The sequence below is a fragment of the Dendrobates tinctorius genome, unplaced genomic scaffold (genome assembly GCF_039654945.1).
Source record: "Dendrobates tinctorius isolate UK_male_01 unplaced genomic scaffold, ASM3965494v1 ptg000129l, whole genome shotgun sequence".
Taxonomy (NCBI): domain Eukaryota; kingdom Metazoa; phylum Chordata; class Amphibia; order Anura; family Dendrobatidae; genus Dendrobates; species Dendrobates tinctorius.
In genome coordinates, this window is record NW_027361797.1 from 24,538,848 (window position 1) to 24,560,846 (window position 21,999).

A 21,999-nucleotide genomic window follows, 5' to 3' on the forward strand; every position below is an offset into this window, starting at 1 on the left:
AGATTCTCTTGCACTCAAGAGCTCCATAGCATCTGCAAGGTCTGCACTATACAGTCCCCTGAAGAGAAGCTAGGGCCTACCGGAGGATCCGCCAGTTCTCTGGTGGGCCAGTCCAACCCTGCGCTTATGTAAATGTACAAAGTCAACTAACTACTATGACCAACAACCTGTTTTCTAGATTGTTTATTCTGGATATAACTGATCGGTGCAATTGTGATGTTATTACATTTCAGTCACTCCAAAAAATTAACTCTTTATTAACTTGCTTATTACAAGAAAGGGTTTCTCAAACATCATACAACGCCTTGCAAAAGGTCTAATAATTCATATTTTGATTTAATTTAAACCAAATTCCTAAAAGAAAAACAATTCTGAATTGCGGGGTTTGATTTTCACAGTACTTGCATACAAAAAAAGAGACTAATTTGTGAAGGTGCCATCACAGTGACACAAAGTTAACCTAAAATAAGTTCATTTTGTTGGTATTAAATAAATTAAGATATTTACATTCTGCAGAAAATACATATGTACAAAGTGTTACAGTAAAGCACAGCAAGAAGAGCACGGATGTACATGTGCGGCTATACTGGAGCTCAGCACTGGCCAGAATGAAAGGTGGGAACTGTAAGAGGCAGGAATGGTGCACGTTGTCGCACATTAGCTTTCTATAAGAAGGCCGCCCCCTTATAATGGGTTATCCTGGCTCACTTTCGTATTGGGAAGAGGTCATTGAGGCTACAGCTATCTGATTGCTTGCGAGCGTAAGTGGCAATCAGACATGGTATTTTTTTTAGACCAGTGGGCGACAGCTTAATTTGGCCGATATATGTAGACAGAAAGGGGTATTCCCATCTCCAAGATCCTCTCCCAATATGTAGTAGGTGTAGTAATATTAGAAAATAACTCCAATTAGAAATGTAGTATATAGTTCTTCTGATTGGCTATGTCAGGGCATTGCAGTAGCTTAGATATCCATGGTTACGACTACTCACAACTAATGGTCAATATATGAGTGGTCGTAACCACGGATACCTAAGCTACGGCAATGCCCTGCACATGGTGAAACTGACAAAGCAAATCAGAAGAACTATACTGAATTTCTAATTAAAAGGTATTTGCTATTACTACTACATCAAATACAGATTTAAGAAGGATCTTGGAGATGGCGAAACCGCTTAATGTCACCAGTCCAGAAATGAGCGGAACCTGGTTACCCCCCCATGTCTGATCACTGGAAACCTAATTTCCAAACTTACAGCGGTCACGTCATACCCCTACAAAAGATAACCATGATGCCTACAGCATTCTTGGCAGAGGTTTAAAGAGGGTTTTGTCAGCATAAAATGACTGTTCCATCCAACCATGGGACCTCGGTGCACTCTTGGCACGGTACCTGTAATGCCAAAGCTGTCTATCAAGGAAGATGGGCCAGAGATCGATGAAAACCGAGGTGTAAAAGTGCACTGAACTGCTCTCCCCACCAAGGGTGCACTGAGCGCCTGTGCTTGGTTTGATCAGTTATTTTGTACTGACAAACTTCCTTCAATATCTGCAACTTTAATGTCTGGTTTCATTTAACTGGAAGACATTGCAATATAGTCTTCTACCCCAAAATACAAACAAAACCGGTCTAGTATTGTTATTAAACGTATGTCATGTATAAAGGCCATCTTCTAGGCTGGCATGTTTTATCAGATCTGGGTACATGAGGATATGGGCAGTGAAACTGAGCTACAGATTATGCGTGTTCTCCAGCCTAGAGATCATCAGAGGGTGCCGCCAGAGGCTTATCTTAGGCCAGCACAACAATATGGACACTTAGTTAATTTATTAGATGTCATTCAGCTACTACAAAGTCTCTTCATCTATTCCATTTACTTACTGGCATCGCTAATAGGCGGCCCTTAGAATACAGGCTCCATTGGCAGACAAGATAATGAGAACTGCTGCTGCAGGCAGTTACCTTACCGCCAGACACTTGCCACCGGGACGTGTGTTAAATACTTGATGATGGAAATATCAGTAGGATTGAGGATTAGGATTTATCATCTGCATCGAGAAGCTGGAGTGCGCCTCTCTGAAAGGTGGTCCAGAAGGTGAAGGATTGTGAAACACTATGGAGAATAAGGAGCACATTAGCATTAGAGACTGCCTCTTGAAGCACTGGTGGCAGTGGTACGTGCCAGATCAAAACTTGTCTTTTACAGATATGATAATAAAACCACCTACACAGGTAGGCTGAAAGTGTTTGTAAGAGATTATATATATAAAAAAAGACGGTATAAAAAGGTCTAACCACCACAGCCCCAAATGCAAGCTAATCCAATAGTCTCCAGGTGGACAACAAGCGATCATGTCCTTTTTCGTCATTACCTGATGCTTGTGATTGGCTACAGCGGAGTAGTGACTGGAAATGAATTTTATTCATAAACATATCTGACTGCTCCAGCCAATCATAGAGACCACCAGCCTAGCCTTCACTTCACGCAGCCTTAGCTAGAGTCACGAGTGTTAAAAGAGGATGAATATAGCAATTTCCATCAATTTTTAAATCAACAGTTTTAAAAACCCTCTAGACAGCTTTCAAGGTCATACACACAAGGCTTGCAGCAGTTTTACAGGGTCAGAAATGGGTGAAAGACTCACTTTAAGGCCGGAATCACACATGCGAGAAACATGGCCGAGCCTCACATGTTAATACCCGGCACTCGGATCGGAGCGTGCAGCCGCATAGCAATACAGGGAGCCACATGCTCCGCTCCCAAGTATTAACATGCAGACTCGGCAGTGTTTCTCGCATGTGGGATCCCGGCCTAAGAAGGACAATTGAGCTCTTCTAGCAGTAAAGGAATTTGTACCAAGGACAAAAGTTACTTTATTCATAGGATAGGGGACAACTTCTTGATTGCTAAGGGACCATTAGCTGGGACCCCCCACCATTGACCACGAAAACCTCTGCGCCATTTATTCCACTCCGTTCTCTAGTGTCCCATTCTCCAGATCAGTGGGGTCCTAGGGGGTTAAGAAGTCATCCCTTATTCTTTGGATTTGGGGGTAACTTCCATATTTGGTACAAACTATTTAATTAGGATTAATAAATTGTAAATTTATTGCATGAGCCTAGCGACAAAGTTATTCGCACAAAGCTTAGAGGCAGGGTAGGGTCATTATTTGATTCCACAATGCAAGAAAGTCATACAAAAAAAAATGCGAGATTTCTACAATATTGAAAAGTGACAGATTTCTGAAAACATTATTCTTTTCACATTTTAGAATTACTAAAAATTGCACTTCGTTTGTTGCTTAGATTCAATATCCTTCAAAGTAAAAACACTAAATAACTTAATGTCAGAACTATTGCTAGTAGCAGGACACAAGGCTTAGCCCGCACAGGGGAAGAATATGGCAGATCTCAACTGCACCAATTTTGGAGCCAATTACTTTATAAGCGTTAATTTGAAGAAAAAAAAAGTGTAAGAAATTCTAAACATGTTGAAAACTACAATAGGGGTACAGCATATAAAAATATGTAGGCACCCCACTGTCAGTTCTCTTGAAATGGGGGAAATGCAAATTATAAGCTTCATTTAAAATGGTCAAAACTTAAACAATGTGTGAATAGCAAATCAAATTCTCACTGACCGCACAAAAACAACCAAAAACGCGCCCTATGTGAACGCAGTCTTAATAGGATAGCACTTAAGCTGCGCATTATTCCTATGTAGGCTGTAAACCAGAAATTCACTCAAAATCTCCAATGCTCTAAAATAGGACAAAAAAAAAAATAAAATTGATGCCTAAGGGAAAGGAAAAAAAAAATTGCATAATTACACTTAAAAAAAAAAAAGTATGAAAATATTTTGACCTTAATAGTGCCTCTTGGATTTAAAGTCTTATTAAAATAAATGGATCACACAGTGACTGTAGAAAGAGGAGACGTCTTCCAGCCTTTAATTCAGTGTCACGACTTGTGTCCAATCCTGGGAAGAAGGAGAACTTCTCAGATCTCACACTGCTTGGGTCTCCAATCTTCGGAACTTTTTCACCACCAAGTCAATGTTAATGATTGGGTTGAAATATAAAGCCCAGTAAAACAAGCAGTTGCAGACAAACTGTGGGATTAAAGACCACAAGATGGCAACAAAAAGTCCTTGGGTTGACATCTTCCAAAAATGGCCCCACATGTGTCGAGGAAGGGACCTGAAAGAAAGAGGCGAAATGTGTTAACACGGTGATGACGTAGCTTACACTTACACAGGAAAAAGATCTCAGAAGCAAGTCTGCCATTAATCGATTACATTATTTCATTTTATAATTGTTCAAATAAAAATAATTTATTAGAGGAGAGTTGAGCAAAAAGATTCACAGGACGGTCCAGAGACCCTGACAATAGTCCGTGGAATCCAGACCATAACACTGAAAACCTCTGTAGGCCTCTTTTAGAAGTTGTCCCAGTTGAATCAGCTACAGGAAAGCGCTGTTTTTGTAGCGGATCTGCAGCTGGCATTTTTCACTCTATACTTAGAAAGAGGGCAGCTTTTCTTTAACAGACCTTCCAAAACACGTGTTAAAAAAAAAACCCACCAAAATGTATGTGCACATGGTGTTTATTAGACTCCATTGTAGCTTGAATTCTGCAGCCAGGATCATATTCCTCACCAATCGTTACACCGATGCCTCTACCTTGTGCCAGTCATTACACTGGCTACCCATCCACTCCAGAATTCAGTATAAACATATTACACTCACCCACAAAGCCCTCCATGGCTCAGCACCACCCCACATCTCCTCCCTTGTTTCAGTATACCACCCTACCCGCGCCCTCCGTTTTGCTGATGACCTGAGGTTAGCATCCTCAATAGTCAGAATCTCCCACTCCCGTCTCCAAGACTTTACACGTGCTGCGCCAATTCTTTGGAATGCAGTTCCCAGGTCAATACGATTAGTCCCCAATGCCCACAGTTTTAAGCATGCCCTGAAAACGCATTTATTCAGACTGGCCTATCGCCTCAACACATTAACCTAATCTATCCCCGTGTGGCACAGCCAAAAGTTTTACCATAACCAGGTTCCCCGCATCATGTTCCCACATGCTTTATGCATCCATTAGCCCTCTGTGTCTGTACTGTTACACTCTTAACATTATGGCTGGTCCATACAATCAGGGCAACTGTTACTTTCCGTGTCTACCTCTTTCCTCATAGACTGTAAGCTTGCGAGTAGGGCCCTCTTTCCTCTTGGTATTTGTTATAATCTATGTGATTATTGTTATGCTGTAATGTCTATTGTCTGTACAAATCCCCTCTGAAATGTAAAGTGCTGCGGAATATGTCGGCGCTATAGAAATAAAATTTATTATTATTATACAGTATTGTAGCTGCCGAGTTTTTCAAGGTGAAACAGTTTCAGAAAACACCGGCAGTAAAGTTCCTGACGCAGCTAGGGGTTGTTCTTGCGCTGACGGCACATTTCGCTCTGTGCTATCAATGTAGAGCAGGGTGGGAACAGCCTGAAGGAGGAGTAGGTTTCTGAAACCTGAAGCGATTAAAAGACAAGACAAAACATGTGCAGAGCAATGTGGTTTATTCATTGCTGTGGAGTCTGTTTATTTTATGGCATGCTGGGGAATCTGCCTGAAAAAAATGCAACGTGTGCCTATCCTAATATGGGGTCCTGGGACCTCTACCGATTAGCGACCAGCACCCCATCATTACATTGCACACATGACAGACGTCAGATGTCATAGGTGGTGAAGAGGTTCACAATGCACTGGTCCAATCCCCACAGACTATCAACACAACCACTGGACCAGGTAATGAAAATATTTTTGCTCAACTTAATCACTTGCCGCTCTGATACTGAAACTTCCCTAATAACATGCAGCCGTGGGGACTCGAACACATTATTGGAGCACACAGAAGACACTCGGATAACACCGGAGCATGCTCAGATAACACCTTATCCCAGCACGTTCGCTCATCACTAGTGAATACTATTGCCGCAACAATCTGATGCTATTGGAAATGGTATATTATGTTTTGGGCAGCGTCCTTCCTATTACCTGGAAAAGGTCATTTACATTAAGTGATAACGTTGTTGATGAGACATTATCTTATCTGATATGAGGCAAACAGACATTACATTTTTCAGCAGTCTATAACCTGTATGCCCATATTAATAGTTTGTATAGAGCAAATGTAGTGACAGATTTCCTTTAAAAAGACAATAGGTTCATAAACCTGTTTTTCACATATATACACTACCGTTCAAAAGTTTAGGGTCACTTAGAAATTTCCTTATTTTTGAAAGAAAAGCACAGTTTTTTCCAATGAAGCTAACATTAAATGATTCAGAAATACATTCTATACATTGTTAATGTGGTAAGTGACTATTCTAGCTGCAAACATATGGTTTGTAATGCAATATCTTCATAGGTGTATAGAGGCCCATTTCCAACAACCATCACTCCAGTGTTCTTATGGTACTTTGTGTTTGCTAACTGTGTAAGAAGGCTAATGTAAAGTTAGAATACCCTTGAAAACCCTTGTGCAAGTATGTTAGCACAGCTGAAAACAGTTTGGCTGATTAGAGAAGCTATAAACCTGACCTTCCTTTGAGCTAGTTGAGAATCTGGAGCATTACATTTGTTGGTTCCAATAAAATCTCAAAATGGCCAGAAAAAAAAGAACTTTCATGTGAAACTCGACAGTCTATACTTGTTCTTAGAAATGAAGGCTATTCCATAGGAGAAATTGACAAGAAACTGAAGATTTCCTACAACGGTATGTACTACTCCCTTCAGAGGAGAGCACAAACAGGCTCTAACCAGAGTAGAAAGAGAAGTGGGAGGCCCAGCTGCACAACTGAGCAACAAGACAAGTACATTAGAGTCTGTAGTTAGAGAAATTGACGCCTCACAGGTCCTCAACTGGCAGCTTCATTAAATAGTACATGCAAAACGCCAGTGTCAACCTCTACAGTGAAGAGGCGACTCCGGGATGCTGGCCTTCAGGGCAGAGTGGCAAAGAAAAAGCCATATCTGAGACTGGCTAATAAAAGGAAAATATTAATATTGGCAAAAGAATACAGACATTGGACAGAGGAAGATTGGAAAAAAGTGTTATGGACAGACGAAGCCAAGTTTGAGGTGTTTGGATCACACAGAAGAACATTTGTGAGGTGCAGAACAACTAAAAAGATGCTAAAAAGACGCCATCTGTCAAGCATGGTGGAGGTAATGTGATGGTCTGGGGTTTCTTTGGTGCTGGTAAAGTGGGAGATTTGTACAAGGTAAAAGGGATTTTGAATAAGGAAGGCTATCACTCCATTTTGCAACGCCATGCCATACCCTGTGGACAGCGCTTGATTGGAGCCAATTTCATCCTACAACAGGACAATGACCCAAAGCACACCTCCAAATTATGCAAGAACTATTTAGAGAAGAAGCAGGCAACTGGTATTCTATCTGTAATGGAGTGGCCAGTGCAGTCACCAGATCTCAACCCCATTGAGCTGTTGTGGGAGAAGCTTGACCGTATGGTACGCAAATAGTGCCCATCAAGCCAAACCAATTTGTGGGAGGGGCTTCTGTAAGCATGGGGTGAAATTTCTCCAGATTACCTCAGCAAATTAACTACTAGAATGCCAAAGGTCTGCAATGCTGTAATTGCTGCAAAGGGAGCATTCTTTTATGAAAGCAAAGTTTGAAGGAGAAAATTATTATTTCAAATAATCTTTTTTTTCGAACCTTGTCAATGTCTGGACTAGATTTTAAATTCAGTTGGCAACACATTTGATTAACCCCTTCATGACCCAGCCTATTTTGACCTTAATGACCTGGCCATTTTTTGCAATTCTGACCAGTGTCCCTTTATGAGGTAATAACTCTGGAACGCTTCAACGCATCCTAGCGATTCTGAGATTGTTTTTTCGTGACATATTGGGCTTCATGTTAGTGGTAAATTTAGGTCGATAATTTTTGCGTTTATTTGTGAAAAAAATCAGAAATTTGGCGAAAATTTCGCAATTTTCAAATTTTGAATTTTTATTGTTAAACTAGAGAGTTATGTGACACAAAATAGTTACTAAACAACATTTCCCCACATGTCTACTTTACATCAGCACAATTTTGGAAGCAAAATATTTTTTTGTTAGGAAGTTATAAGGGTTAAAAGTTGACCAGCGATTTCTCATTTTTACAACAAAATTTACAAAACCATTTTTTTTTAGGGACCACTTCACATTTGAAGTCACTTTGAGGGGTCTATATGGCAGAAAATACCCAAAAGTGACACCATTCTAAAAACTGCACCCCTCAAGCTACTCAAAACCACATTCAAGAAGATTATTAACCCTTCAGGTGTTTCACAACAGCTAAGGCAATGTGGAAGGAAAAAATGGACATTTTAATTTTTCCAACACAAATTTCCTTTCAGCATCAATTTTTTCATTTTCACAAGGGCAACAGGATAAAATGGATCCTAAAATTTGTTGGGCAATTTCCCCTGAGTACACCGATACCTCATATGTGTTCATAAACCACTGTTTGGGCGTACGGCAGGGCTCAGAAGGGAAGGAGCACCATTTGACTTTTTGAATGGAAAATATGCTGGAATATTTAGCGGTTGCCATGTCGCGTTTGGAGAGTCGCTGTGTGCCTAAACACTGGAGCTCCCCCACAAGTGACCCCATTTTGGAAACTAGACCCCCCAAGGAACTTATCTAGATGCATAGTGATCACTTTGAACCCCCAGGTGCTTCTCAAATTGAGCTGTAAAAAAAAAAAAAGTACTTTTTTTTCACAAAAATTATCTTTTAGCCTCAGTTTTTTCATTTTCACATGGGCAACAGGATAAAATGGATCCTAAAATTTGTTGGGCAATTTCTCCTGAGCACACCAATACCTCATATGTGGTCATAAACCACTGTTTGGGTGCAGGGCAGGGCCCGGAAGGGAAGGAGCGCCATTTGACTTTTTGAATGGAAAATTAGCTCCAATCGTTATCGGACACCATGTCGCGTTTGGAGAGCCCCTGTGTGCCTAAACATTGGAGCTCCCCCACAAGTGACACCATTTTGGTAACTAGACCCCTTAAGGAACTTATCTAGATGTGTAGTGAGCACTTTGAACCCCCAAGTGCCTCACAAAAGTTTATAACATAGAGCAGTGAAAATAAAAAATCATTTTTTTTTCCTCAAAAATGATTTTTTAGCACGCTATTTTTTATTTTCACAAGGGTAACAGGAGAAATTGGACCACAAAAGTTGTTGTCCAGATTGTCCTGAGTACGCTGGTACCCCATATGTGGGGGGGGGGGGGGGGGCACTGTTTGGGTGCACGGCAGGGCGCAGAAGGGAATGAGCGCCATTTGACTTTTTGAAATGAAAATTGGCTCCAATCGTTAGCGGACACCATGTCGTGTTTGGAGATCCCCTGTGTGCCTAAACTTTGGAGCTCCCTAACAAATGACCCCATTTTGGAAACTAGACCCCCTAAGGAACTTATCTAGATGCATAGTGAGCACTTTGAACCCCCAGGTGATTCACAGAAGTTTATAATGCAGAGCAGTGAAAATAAAAAAATCTTTTTTTTTTTCCTAAAAAAAAAAATTTTTAGTCTGCAATTTTTTATTTTCACAAGGGTACCAGGATAAATTGGACCCCAAAAGTTGTTGTCTAGTTTGTCCTGAGTACGCTGATACCCCATATGTGGGGGATGACCACTGTATGGGCACACGTCAGGGCTCGGAAGGGAAGTAGTGACGTTTTGGTATGCTGACTTTGATGGAATGGTCTGCGGGCATCATGTTACATTTGCAGAGCCCTTGATGTTCCTAAACTGTGGAAACCCCCACAAGTGACCCCATTTTGGAAACTAGACCCCATAAGGAACTTGCCTAGATGTGTGGTGAGCACCTTGAACCCCGAAGTGCTTCACAGAAGATTGTAACGCAGAGCCATGAAAATAAAAAATCTTTTTTTTCCTCAAAAAATGAATTTTTAGCTCGCAATTTTTTATTTTCACAAGGGTCACAGGAGAAATTGGACCCCAAAAGTTGTTGTCCAGTTTGTCCTGAGTACGCTGGTACCCCATATGTGGGGGGAAACCACTGTTTGGGCACACGTTGGGTCTCAGCAGGGAAGTAGTGACATTTTGAAATGCTGACTTTGATGGAATGGTCTGCGGGCATCATGTTACATTTGCAGAGCCCTTGATGTTCCTAAACTGTGGAAACCCCCACAAGTGACCCCATTTTGGAAACTAGACCCCATAAGGAACTTGCCTAGATGTGTGGTGAGCACCTTGAACCCCGAAGTGCTTCACAGAAGATTGTAACGCAGAGCCATGAAAATAAAAAATCTTTTTTTTCCTCAAAAAATGAATTTTTAGCTCGCAATTTTTTATTTTCACAAGGGTCACAGGAGAAATTGGACCCCAAAAGTTGTTGTCCAGTTTGTCCTGAGTACGCTGGTACCCCATATGTGGGGGGAAACCACTGTTTGGGCACACGTTGGGTCTCAGCAGGGAAGTAGTGACATTTTGAAATGCTGACTTTGATGGAATGGTCTGCGGGCGTCATGTTACATTTGCTGAGCCCCTGTGTGCCTAAACAGTAGAAACCTCCCACAAGTGACCCCATTTTGGAAACTAGACCCCCCAGGGAACTTATCTAGATGTATGGTGAGCACCTTGAACCCCCAAGTGCTTCACAGAAGTTTATAACGCAGAGCCGTGAAAATAAAAAATCATTTTTTTTCCCCTCAAAAAAAAAAGATTTTTAGCCCGCAATTTTTTTTTTCACAAGGGTAACAGGATAAATTGGACCCCAAAAGTTGTTGTCCAGTTTGTCCTGAGTACGCTGATACCCCATATGTGTGGGGGAACCATTGTTTGGGCACACGTCAGGGCTCGGAATGGAAGTAGTGACGTTTTGAAATGCAGACTTTGATGGAATAGTCTGCAGTCGTCATTACGTTTGCAGAGCCCCTGATGTGCCTAAACAGTGGAAACCCCCCACAAGTGACCCCATTTTGGAAACTAGACCTTCCAAGGAACTTATGTAGATGTATGGTGAGCACTTTCAACCCCCAAGTGCTTCACAGAAGTTTATAATGCAGAGACATGAAAATGAAAAAAAAATTTTTTTCCACAAAAATAAATTTTCTAGCCCCCAATTTTTTATTTTCCCAAGGGTACCAGGAGAAATTGGACCCCAAAAGTTGTTGTGCAATTTTTCCTGAGTACGCTGATACCCCATATGTGGGGGTAAACCACTGTTTGGGCACACGTCGGGGCTTGGAAGGGAGTGAGCACCATTTGACTTTTTGAACGCAAAATTGGCTGGAATCAAAGGTTGCACCATGTCGCATTTGGAGACCCCCTGATGTGGCTAAACAGTGGAAACCCCTCAATTCTAACTCCAACCCTAACCACAACCCTAACCCCAACACATCCCTAACCCTAATCCCAACCCTAACCCCAACACACCCCTAACCCCAACACACCCCTAACCCCAACACTAACCATAACACTAACCACAAGCCCAACCCTAATTCTAACCCTAACCCTCTTTTCAACCCTATCCCTCTTTTCAACCCTAACCCTCTTTCCAACCCTAACCCTCTTTCCAACCCTAACCCTCTTTCCAACCCTAACCCTCTTTCCAACCCTAACCCTCTTTCCAACCCTAATCCTCTTTCCAACCCTAATCCTCTTTCCAACCCTAACCCTCTTTCCAACCCTAACCCTAATTCCAACCCTAACCCTAATTCCAACCCTAACCCTAATTCCAACCCTAACCCTCTTTCCAACCCTAACCCTCTTTTCAACCCTAACCCTCTTTCCAACCCTAACCCTCTTTCCAACCCTAACCCTCTTTCCAACCCTAACCCTAACCCTGATGGAAAAATAAAAATAAAAATATTTTCTTTATTTTATTAGTTCTGCCTACCTATGGGGGTGATAATCGGGGGGTTCATTTACTTTTTATTTCATTTTGATCACTCTGAGAGTGATCAAAATGAAATAATGGAATCTGCAGCCGGCAGATTCGGGCGGGCGCACTGCGCATGTGCCCGCCATTTTCTAAGATGGCGGCGCCCATGAACCAGACCCGCCGGACACCGGGAGCGACGGGGGGACTTGGAAGGTGCCGGGGGCGGTGAGAGTGGGTGAGGGGGGATCGGAAGCTGGCGGGGAGCGAAGGGAATGGGAGGGGGGGCAGATGATGACAGCGGCGGCAGATCGCCGCTGTCATTCAGTGGCAGGGGGGGCGATCGCCGGTGGGGGGGGGGGTGTCAAATCGGTGTCTCCAGCCATGTCCGATGCTACTGCAGCATCGGCCATGGCTGGATTGTAATATTTCATCAATTTTCATTGATGAAATATTACTATCGTTCTGATTGGCTGTTTCACTTTTAACAGCCAATCAGAGCAATCGTAGCCACGTGGGGGCGAAGCCACGCCCCCTGTGGTGAATTACAAAGCCCCCTGTATCTGCGGGTCAGGTGACCTTTCATTGACCCCGGTCACCCGACCCGCAGGGGGGCTTTGAATTCATGACACAGGGTATGCGTCATAGGTCGGATTGGCACCGACTTTCATGACGCATACGCTGTGTCACAGGTCGGGAAGGGGTTAATAAAAGTATGAGTTTTCATGGAAAACAAAAAATTGTCTGGGTGACCCCAAACTTTTGAACAGTAGTGTACTTATGATGGACAAATGTATTTGGCCTAAGACACTGGAATTAATTCAGAAATATTGCGTGGACCACCCCTAGTCTGAATGAATTTGGCAAGAACATTTTGCAAATCTTATACCATTATTCTGCACCAAGAAGCAGAAGACAACGTTGCACATACTGAGAGATCGCACCATCACAACGCAGAACATGCTCTTACCGTACTTGGCTGGTCGACCACAGTCTCCAAAATGAAAATAATTCCAGCACTGTAAGCAGCATGGCATTTACTATTATGAATCGAGACGTCCAGTAATGAACCTCTAGCCAGTCCCATGCAAACTCTGCAAGTAGTTGATATGGAAGAAACACATATTTGACAAGGAACTCTCGCCACTGTGTCCACGTCGGATCCTGCAAATCCTGAAGAAGGTATAAGGCATGGTTAGAGTATGAATATTGTGACATTAGTAGCCGACACGAGTTGTCACTCATCCTATGTCTGGAACTGGCTGGATGGTTTTTTCTTTTGCATGTGATTCTGGGGCAAATCTCAGTGCTTCCGCATTGTATGTGTGGTCTGCCACTCACGGTGTGCACCATATAACTACACTTCGCATGCATTACGGGGTGCATGAAAATAAAAAAAAATGGAGTTACATCCAAATTTCAATAAAAAGTGTTACAGTCAATATTTTGTTAAAGCAAATAATATCTTCCTATTCTCAAACCAAAGTCTTATTTTCACATTCAGATCTATTCACAATTCCTCTGGTCACACTCATTGGGCTAACGTTGGCCAAGATCGTCAACTTATGTGCATAGGGGCGTGACTATGCCGTGAACGGGAGAGGACGCTGGCAAGGAGAGCTCCTCATCATCCTGCTGGATCCTGGGCCCTGAACCCCTTTCCTGGTGGCTTACCTAATGCTGGCTGGATCCCCTTAGACATCGGGACCCCCTGGGTACCCCGCGGCAGGTCGGGAGGCAACTTCTGAGAGTGGGCAGCGGGGGAGAGAGGATCGGGCGGCTGGTTCCCCACGAGTCGGCGGCCATCTTGGGCGCGCAGCTCAGCTACTGAGAGCTGCAGCGCCGGCTTACATTGCTGAACCGCCGCCGGGCAGTGAAGAAACCGGCTGACAATCTGAGGAAGCGCCGCGGTGAGTGCCCTGAAAAAGTGGGCCCTGTGTGGTATCCCTCTTCTATTATCTGCTCACTGCGTCGGCTGGCGCCATTACTAGGGGAGGCTCTGTACACCCTCCCCCATTGCAGCTATCTGTGGGGCCCCCTCCCTCCCCTGGCCATAAGGAACTGTACTGAACGAGGCTGGTTGCCTTCCTCAATCCCTGAGGTATCCCTCTGTAGCCTGATCTACAATTATCTGTTACCAGCCCTGCTGTAACCTTCATCTGTGGGGGGCGATACCTGGGCCACACGTTCTCAGCTGTTTTATTAGACCGCACTGCAGATAACCATGAGCCGACTTAAAGGGTCAGGAGTGGCAGAAAAATTGAAGGAGTTTGTCAAACCTGACCCCGCTGAAAGTGCACAACATAATAAGAGCAATTCCTCTCAAGTTCAGCGCAAAAATCGCCCTTCTGGGGGTGAAGAGGAGATGGAGCAGGATGAATTGACCCTTAATAAACAGGTATATGAGCAATTGATGCAGGCTCTCTCTTTGACCAGGACATCCCTGACGGAGAAAACTGAGGATGTTTACACGGAGGTGGGGAGGCTTCGTCAAGATATGCAGGCCATGAAGGGACGCATTACGGAAGTGGAGACAAGGGTGTCCAAGGTGGAGGATACCATTACACCTATGGAGGCTAAATTAACGAAGGTGGCGGGCTCCAAGAATGCTTGGAAGCAGAAGGCGGATGATTTAGAAAACAATGCGCCGGAATAATATCCGTATCGTTGGTCTGCCTGAACGCTCGGAAGGTCAACATCCGGAGCAGTTTTTGGAGGATTGGCTTAAGACCACCCTGAGAGATGAATTCTCCTCAATGTTCGCTGTTGAAAGAGCTCCCAGAGTCCCTACAAGACCCCTGCCTCCGGGGGCCCCACCTCGACCTTTCCTGGCACATTTGCTCAATTGTAAGGACAGAGATACCATTCTGCGTCTTGCACGACTGAAAAGTCCTATTAAGTTCAGCAATGCTATCGTTTCAATCTTTCCGGATTTTTCCATGGAACTGCAGAAGCAGCGGGCACAATTCATCGAGGTCAAGAAACGGCTCAGGGACAGAAACATTGTATACTCGATGATATATCCGGTCCGACTTCGGGTTATTCATGAAGGTTCCTCCGTATTTTTCACGGATCTGGCGGAGGCGACTGAATGGCTGCGGACCCATGGGGGATCCCCTGCGAAGGAATCCTAATATGGCGGCTGTTACTTCGGATCCTTTCAATCAAAGGTCTAATTGGAGCTCTCTCGGCGAATTCCCAGATATCAACAATACCGGACGCTGTGCTCAGTGATGGTATCCCCTTGTTTATTTTTTGATGGGGGCGTGAGACTGTGCTCCTATGTTACTAGGTTCCCGTTTTGTTCTTTCTTTTTCAAAAGTTTTAGTTTTTATAGTTGTTTAGGTAAATGCCGCAGCGGACGCCAATTTTGCTATCTGGGTGGGACTCTGCACTTGGTTTGGGCACCATTATGCATCATATTCAGATAGACGGCAATGGGTTCTGAGCTGATTTGTATGACCTGGAATGTAAGAGGCATTAAAATCCCTCAAAAGAAAATTAAGGTGTTCTCACAAATTAGACATTACCGTCCTCACATTGTGGCTCTGGTGGAGACGCACCTGACCAGGGATGCGATTTGGTGGGTACAGAAACCGTGGGTGCAATGGTTTATACATGCTTTTCACACCAGCTATTCAAGGGGAGTTTCACTGTTAATTCATAAAGATGTTCAGTGGGAGGCCCGGAAAGACCCTGAGGGACGATGTTAGTGCATGCGCTGATTAACTCTCAGAAATATGTTATTCTTTGTATTTATAATCCCCCTCCGGCCAATATGTCAATTATTCAGAAGACCCTGAGCTTCGCTTTGAATTACCCAGATGCACATGTCATTTGTATGGGAGATTTTAATTTGGTCATGAACAGCCATCTTGATAAATTGAGATTAGATGATGGAGTACAGGGTGGGGTCCCCCCCCGGGCACTTCCCAACTGTCATAATTCATGGCGGGTAGTGGGTGACTGGATCCTTGGAGAGTGCGCCATTCAGAGACCAAGGGGTATACTTGCCATTCCTCCACTAAACGCTCTCTGTCTCGCATAGACTACATTTTTGGATCCAGCAGTCTGGCGACGTGGGTAGATGATATTAAACATGGAGGTAGGGGGATTTCGGCTCATAGCCCAGTTATTCTTAAGCTTAAATACAGGCCATCGACTAATAGGATAACATGGAAGTTGAACCCTTTTTGGCTGAAGTTAACATCCCCTGATAGAACGATAGATCAGTTGCGTTGCTTCGTCTCGTCCCACCCCGAATCCCAAAATATTAATGTATTTTGGGATGCTCTTAAAGCTTATTTACGGGGTTGTTTATCCTCTACGATCTCTTACATTAAACGGGTGACATCGGAGGAGGATGGCGACAACGTCTGAAAGATTCGGAGGCAGCCTATATCTCTGATCAAACTAACAGTAATAGGGTGGAATGGTTGACTACTCAGAGGTTATATGCTCAATACACTGACACCAAGACGAAACGTAAATTTTTTGCCCGGCAGTATAATTTTGAGATGGGGAATCAGGCAAGCAATTTTTTGACTTACTTAGTAGGACAGCATAATGCGACTAACACAATTCTACAGATCCGTGATTCGGGTGGTACTTTGGTTTCCTCAACTGAGGAGATACTGAAATGCTTTTCTGACTATTATGGTTCACTATACAATTCTAAGACTGATGTGGATGGCCCGGAGTGTCTAAATTATTTGTCAGAGAGTTTCCTACGATAAGTCCTTCCCAGCAGGGCTTTATGGATGCTGCGTTTACTCTGGAGGAAGTAGAGGATGCCATAAAAGACATGGCTTCCGGGAAGGCCCCTGGGCCGGATGGATTTCCTGTGGAATTATATAGGAAATACCAGGATATACTGGCGCCCCTTTTGTTCACAGTGTTTCGTGGGATTTGGGAGGGGGGATGCATGCCGGAGTCCTTTAATGAGGCCAATATAATAGTTCTTAAAAAGGAGGGGAAGGACCCTTTAGATTGTGGATCTTATAGGCCCATATCGCTAGTAAATGTGGGATTATAACATTTTTACGAAAATTTTGGCCAAAAGAGTGAATTCAGTCATATTAGATCTTGTACTCTCTGACCAAACTGGTTTTATGCCTGGTAAGAGCACCTCCATTAATATCAGACGAGTCCAGTCAGTGCTCCAATATAGCTCTCTGGTACCAGATAATGAATGGGCATTGGCATCGCTTGATGTGGCCAAGGCCTTTGACTCTCTTGAATGGCCTTTTCTCTGTGCATGTTTACAGAGGTATGGATTTGGTGATAGATTCCAAAAATGGGTCAGTGTTTTATACATGAAGCCTATGGCCCGGGTCATCGTAAATAACTCCATATCTGAACCATTTTCTCTGCATAGGGAAACTCGTCAGGGGTGTCCCCTTTTGTGATGGTGTGATATGCTATGTGGATATCATTTTTTGTATATTCCTATTTTTCTATTTCAGTCATTTTCATAGTGTTTTTCTTATTACATTGTAACTCTACAGCCTCACTGTATCTGTCTCTTGATGACTCCCTGTAGTGCATTAATCCCTAAGGCCCTTTGTTCTCTTCTGGGAGGCCTGGAAACCGGCCCCAACTTGTTTGACTACCCCTGGACAAGGAAGAGGGGGGGGGGGGGGAGAACAGCAGCTGGACAGGTCAGTTCCGGTGTGGACAGGATGGTGTTCAGACAGCACTTCAGAGAGAGAAGGACCCATTTTATCCTCTGGTGCTAGGGTTTTGGAATCTCGTTTCCCTGGACATTTTATCCTGATACTGGACTGCATTCTTATTCTGGACTATCTTATCCTTTGTGTGGTGGACTGAAAATGGACCTTTTCGTATTTTTGCCTGAATAAAGGTCTTGGAATTGTTCACTCTTCGCTTGCTCTGTTGATTGTGTGATACCAGAGAAGGACCCCGTGACAACTGGTGGCAGCAGTGGGATCAACAGAGCGTAACCCAATGGAGAACCACCCACAGAGTGAGTACAGAAATTGGACTGCATGCAGTTTACAGGAAAGAGCCAGAGACCTGGGCCTGAACTACCAGGGACTGACTAAAGAGGCCTTAATCGATCTACTGGTGGGCGCTAGCCCGGCCACCTCCTCCCAGATGTCTGAAGGACGAGCACTGGAGACAGGGATCCCCTTCCAGAAAAGCCAGTGGTTGGTGTGGTACGAAGAAGAGATGGTGGTTCTGGGTCCCGGTGTCTCTCAGGAGTACAAGGAGGAGGCTGCCCGCCGGGCACAGCGGAGACAGGAAGCAATGGAACTTGAAAAAGGGAGTAACGCAATGTGGAGTGTAACCCCAACAATCCGGGAGCCTGTACGGATCACCCGGACAGAGTTTAAGCCATTTGATGAGGCTTCTGGAGATGTGGAGGGGTTCTTCAAAGACTTTGAGCATCAGTGTGCTGTGATGGAGGTGTCCCACTCTAGCTGGATGCGTTTGTTAGTGGGGCTCCTGAACGGAAGCATGGCGGAGGCTTACCGAACAATTGATGCACTGCGGAACCAGGATTATAACATTGTAAAGCGGACTATCCTGGATTACCATGCTATCACCCCAGACTCATATAGGGCCAAGTTCCGAGACCTCCCATGCACCACAGGGGGGATCGTTTAGGATATATGCACATAAGATGTCTGAGGCATGTCGGAGATGGCTGGAAGCAGAAAACGCCTTTACTGTGGAAGATGTTATACAGGCGTTCCTTATAGAACAACTTCTTGCCAAGTGCCCTGCAGAGGTACGGGAATGGGTCCGGGAGCGCACGCCGTGTACCGTGGATAGAGCTGCAGCCCTGGCCGATGAAGCCCTTACTATCCGGCCGCAATGGAGGAGGCTTCTGGACAATGAACCACGGCCTGCTCCCGCACCCCATCCCCCTCCAGTTATATCTGCCCTTCCACCTAGTCGCAAGCCGATGACAATCACGCCTCACAATCCTAGGCCCCAACAGTTCCGACCACGACCTGGGGGTATCACAGAGAGGAGGTGTTATGGGTGTGGGCAACCTGGAGTTTTGCAGTCTGGCTGTCCCTCCAGGATTTGGAAGGAGCCCCACCTCGTCCAGTGCATCTTGTACACTCCACCACACCTGAGGAAGAGCTACCACCACCCCCACCAGAGTGGACCACTGACCACGACACCATAGATACCCCTCCTGGAGTGTACGGACTCTGGCCTCTGTCCTTTAGCTACTCAGAGCAACGGCATCGCCACCTGCAGGATGTCTTTATTGATGGATACAAAGTGTCAGGATTTAGAGACACGGGGGCATTCTTGACTATCGCTGACCCCCGTGTGGTTCGACCCGAGGCAATCTACCAGGGTCCGGGAATTCCCATTGCCCTGGCGGGGGGTGCCCGCTAATATATACAGCGAGCTTCTGTGCGTTTGGATTATGGTTGTGGAGAAAAACTGTGTTGGATTGGAGTTATGGGAGGACATCCTGCAGATATCCTCCTTGATAACGACATCGGGGAGTTACAGTGCCAATTTGTGGGAGCAGTCACCCGACTACAGGCCCTTCAAGCACTACGTCATCCGGACCCCACCGGGGAGCAACCACCACAAACCGCATCAGAGTCGGTAAGCAATACTTTCGCTGCTACTACACTGGGAGAGTCTTGGGACAGAGAGGAGTTTAGGCGCGAAATAGAGGGTGACACTACCTTAACAGCCCTTAGGCGAAAGGCAGAAACTGGGCACATGGGAGATAATGGGGATGGCTTCACTCGAGAAAACGGACTGCATTATCGTGTAACAAAGGGCAGTGACCAGGGCAACCCTGACGCAACGACCAGGCAACTCATTGTCCCTCAGAAGTACAGGGCACAGCTACTTCAACTGGCCCATGACATCCCCTTGGCTGGGCATCAAGGGAGAAAAAGGACTGAAAAGAGACTCACCAAAAGTTTTTACTGGCCGTTCGACTCGCAGTCGGTAGCCCATTATTGCCGCACCTGCGATGTGTGCCAGCGAATGCGGAATCCAGGTGCTCGACATAAGGTACCCCTGCAATCCCCGCCCATAATTGAGGAACCATTTCAACGTGTAGCCGTCGACATAGGTCCTCTGGCCCACCCCAGCAGGTCGGGGAAAAAATATATCCTGACCGTGGTGGATTATGCCACTACTTATCCTAAAGCTGTGGCCCTGTCCAGTATTACAGCAGTAAAGGTAGCCGAGGCCCTTGTTACCATCTTTACCCGGGTAGGGTTTCCTAGTGAAATATTGTTGGATCAAGGCACTCAGTTCATGTCAGATCTGGTCCAGTCCCTACGGTATACCTGTGGAGTTCGAGCCATTCGCACCAACCCATACCACCCGCAGACCAATGGACTATGTGAACGCTTTAATGGAACCCTAAAAAATATGCTGAGGGCTTTTGTTGACATTGAAAGAGACTGGGAAAAGTACCTGCCACATCTCCTCTTCGCCTATCGGGAGGTTCCCCAAGAGTCCACAGGGTTCTCTCCCTTCGAACTACTGTTTAGCCGGAAGGTCCGTGGGCCTCTCACTCTTCTGAAAGAACATTTGGAGGGAGACATCTCAGATACCGAAATGCCCATCGTTCCCTATGTTCTAGATCTCAGAGACCGTCTCGCCCAGCTAGCTACCTTCGCTAAAGAACATCAGCGAATGGCCCAGTCCAGACAAAAAAACCTGGCATGACCGTAATGCCAGGAACCTGGAATTTATGGAAGGACAGCAAGTGCTCATGATTACTGCTTCCCCTGCCAACAAGCTTCAAGCAGTGTGGGAAGGCCCTTATCAGGTTGTCAAGAAAAGTAATGACACTATGTTATTGCACTGGACTAGCGGTCGACGACAGAAAACCGTCCACATTAACATGCTGAAAGACTACCACGACCGATCTCTGCCTGTTCTAGCTGTCTGCCACCCCCCTAGTGATGCCGACGACGACGAGTATCTCCCAGATCTCCTCCAGGTTGCCCAAGCGGGAGGATCACTGGAACAAGTGCCCCTGGGCTCCCATTTATGAGATATACATAAGGACGATATTGTTGCCGTACTAAGGCCGAGGGCTGCTGCTTTCTCCTCAAAGCCGGGGAAGACTACTCTCACCAGCCACCGTGTGGAAACCCCCGGACAACGCCCCATCCAGCAGGCTGCCTACCGGGTTCCAGAGGCTGTTCAAGGCATGATAAAGAACGAACTGGAGGAGATGAAACAACTGGGAGTTATTCAGCCATCTCACAGTTCTTGGGCCTCTCCTGCCGTCCTGGTCCCCAAGAAGGCTGGTACAGCATGATTCTGCGTTGATTACAGACGACTAAATGATGCCACCAAGAGTGATGCTTATCCCATGCCCAGGATGGATGATCTATTGGATCGTCTGGCCAGTGCCCAATTTGTGACCACGTTAGACTTGAGCAAGGGGTACTGGCAGATACCCCTAACGGAGGACGCTCGGGAGCGCTCAGCCTTCATTACTCCATTTGGGGTTTATGAGTTCCTGGGAATGCCCTTTGGGATGAAAATTGCCCCCGCTACTTTCCAGAGACTGGTGGATCGACTGTTACAACAATGTCAGGACTTTGCCTGTGCTTACTTAGACGACATCGCCATTTTTAGCACAACCTGGGAGGAACATCTTAAACACTTGGGCATAGTGCTGGACTGTATCCTTACTGCAGGACTGACCATTCGCCCTGATAAAGTGCCAAATAGGGATGGCTGAGGTGTAGTACCTCGGGCATAGAGTAGGGTGTGGGACACTAAGGCCTGAGCCTGCCAAGGTGGAAGCCATTAGCAACTGGTGTAGACCCCAGACAAAAAAGTAGGTACTTGCATTTTTAGGAACTGCTGGTTACTATCGCAAATTTGTTTCTAACTTCAGCACCTTGGCCAAGCCCCTAACCGACCTGACCCGCAAGAACATGCCTAGGAATGTGACGTGGACGACGACATGCGAGAATGCCTTTTCGGCATTAAAGACTGCCCTCGTCACTGCTCCTGTCTTGGCTGCCCCGGATTATAAACGCAGGTTCCTCGTGCAGACAGATGCATCCACCTTTGGGATTGGTGCAGT

General features: G+C 45.2%; 1 protein-coding gene across 3 annotated transcripts in view; it reads right to left on the bottom strand.

The window, feature by feature from the left end:
- Window positions 1-241: 241 nt before the first annotated feature.
- Window positions 242-21,999, bottom strand: part of BFAR (bifunctional apoptosis regulator) — an 85,345-nt gene continuing 63,587 nt past the window's right edge. For 2 of the 3 annotated variants that reach the window (XM_073542877.1, XM_073542876.1), the window contains exons 7-8: window positions 12,904-13,106; window positions 242-4,200 (exon numbers count right to left, since the gene is read on the bottom strand). In XM_073542877.1, the coding sequence (XP_073398978.1) occupies window positions 4,008-4,200; window positions 12,904-13,106 (396 nt within the window). In that variant the 3' untranslated portion in view covers window positions 242-4,007. The remainder of the gene's footprint in view (window positions 4,201-12,903; window positions 13,107-21,999) is intronic. The other variant, XR_012219880.1, reaches the window with a different exon arrangement.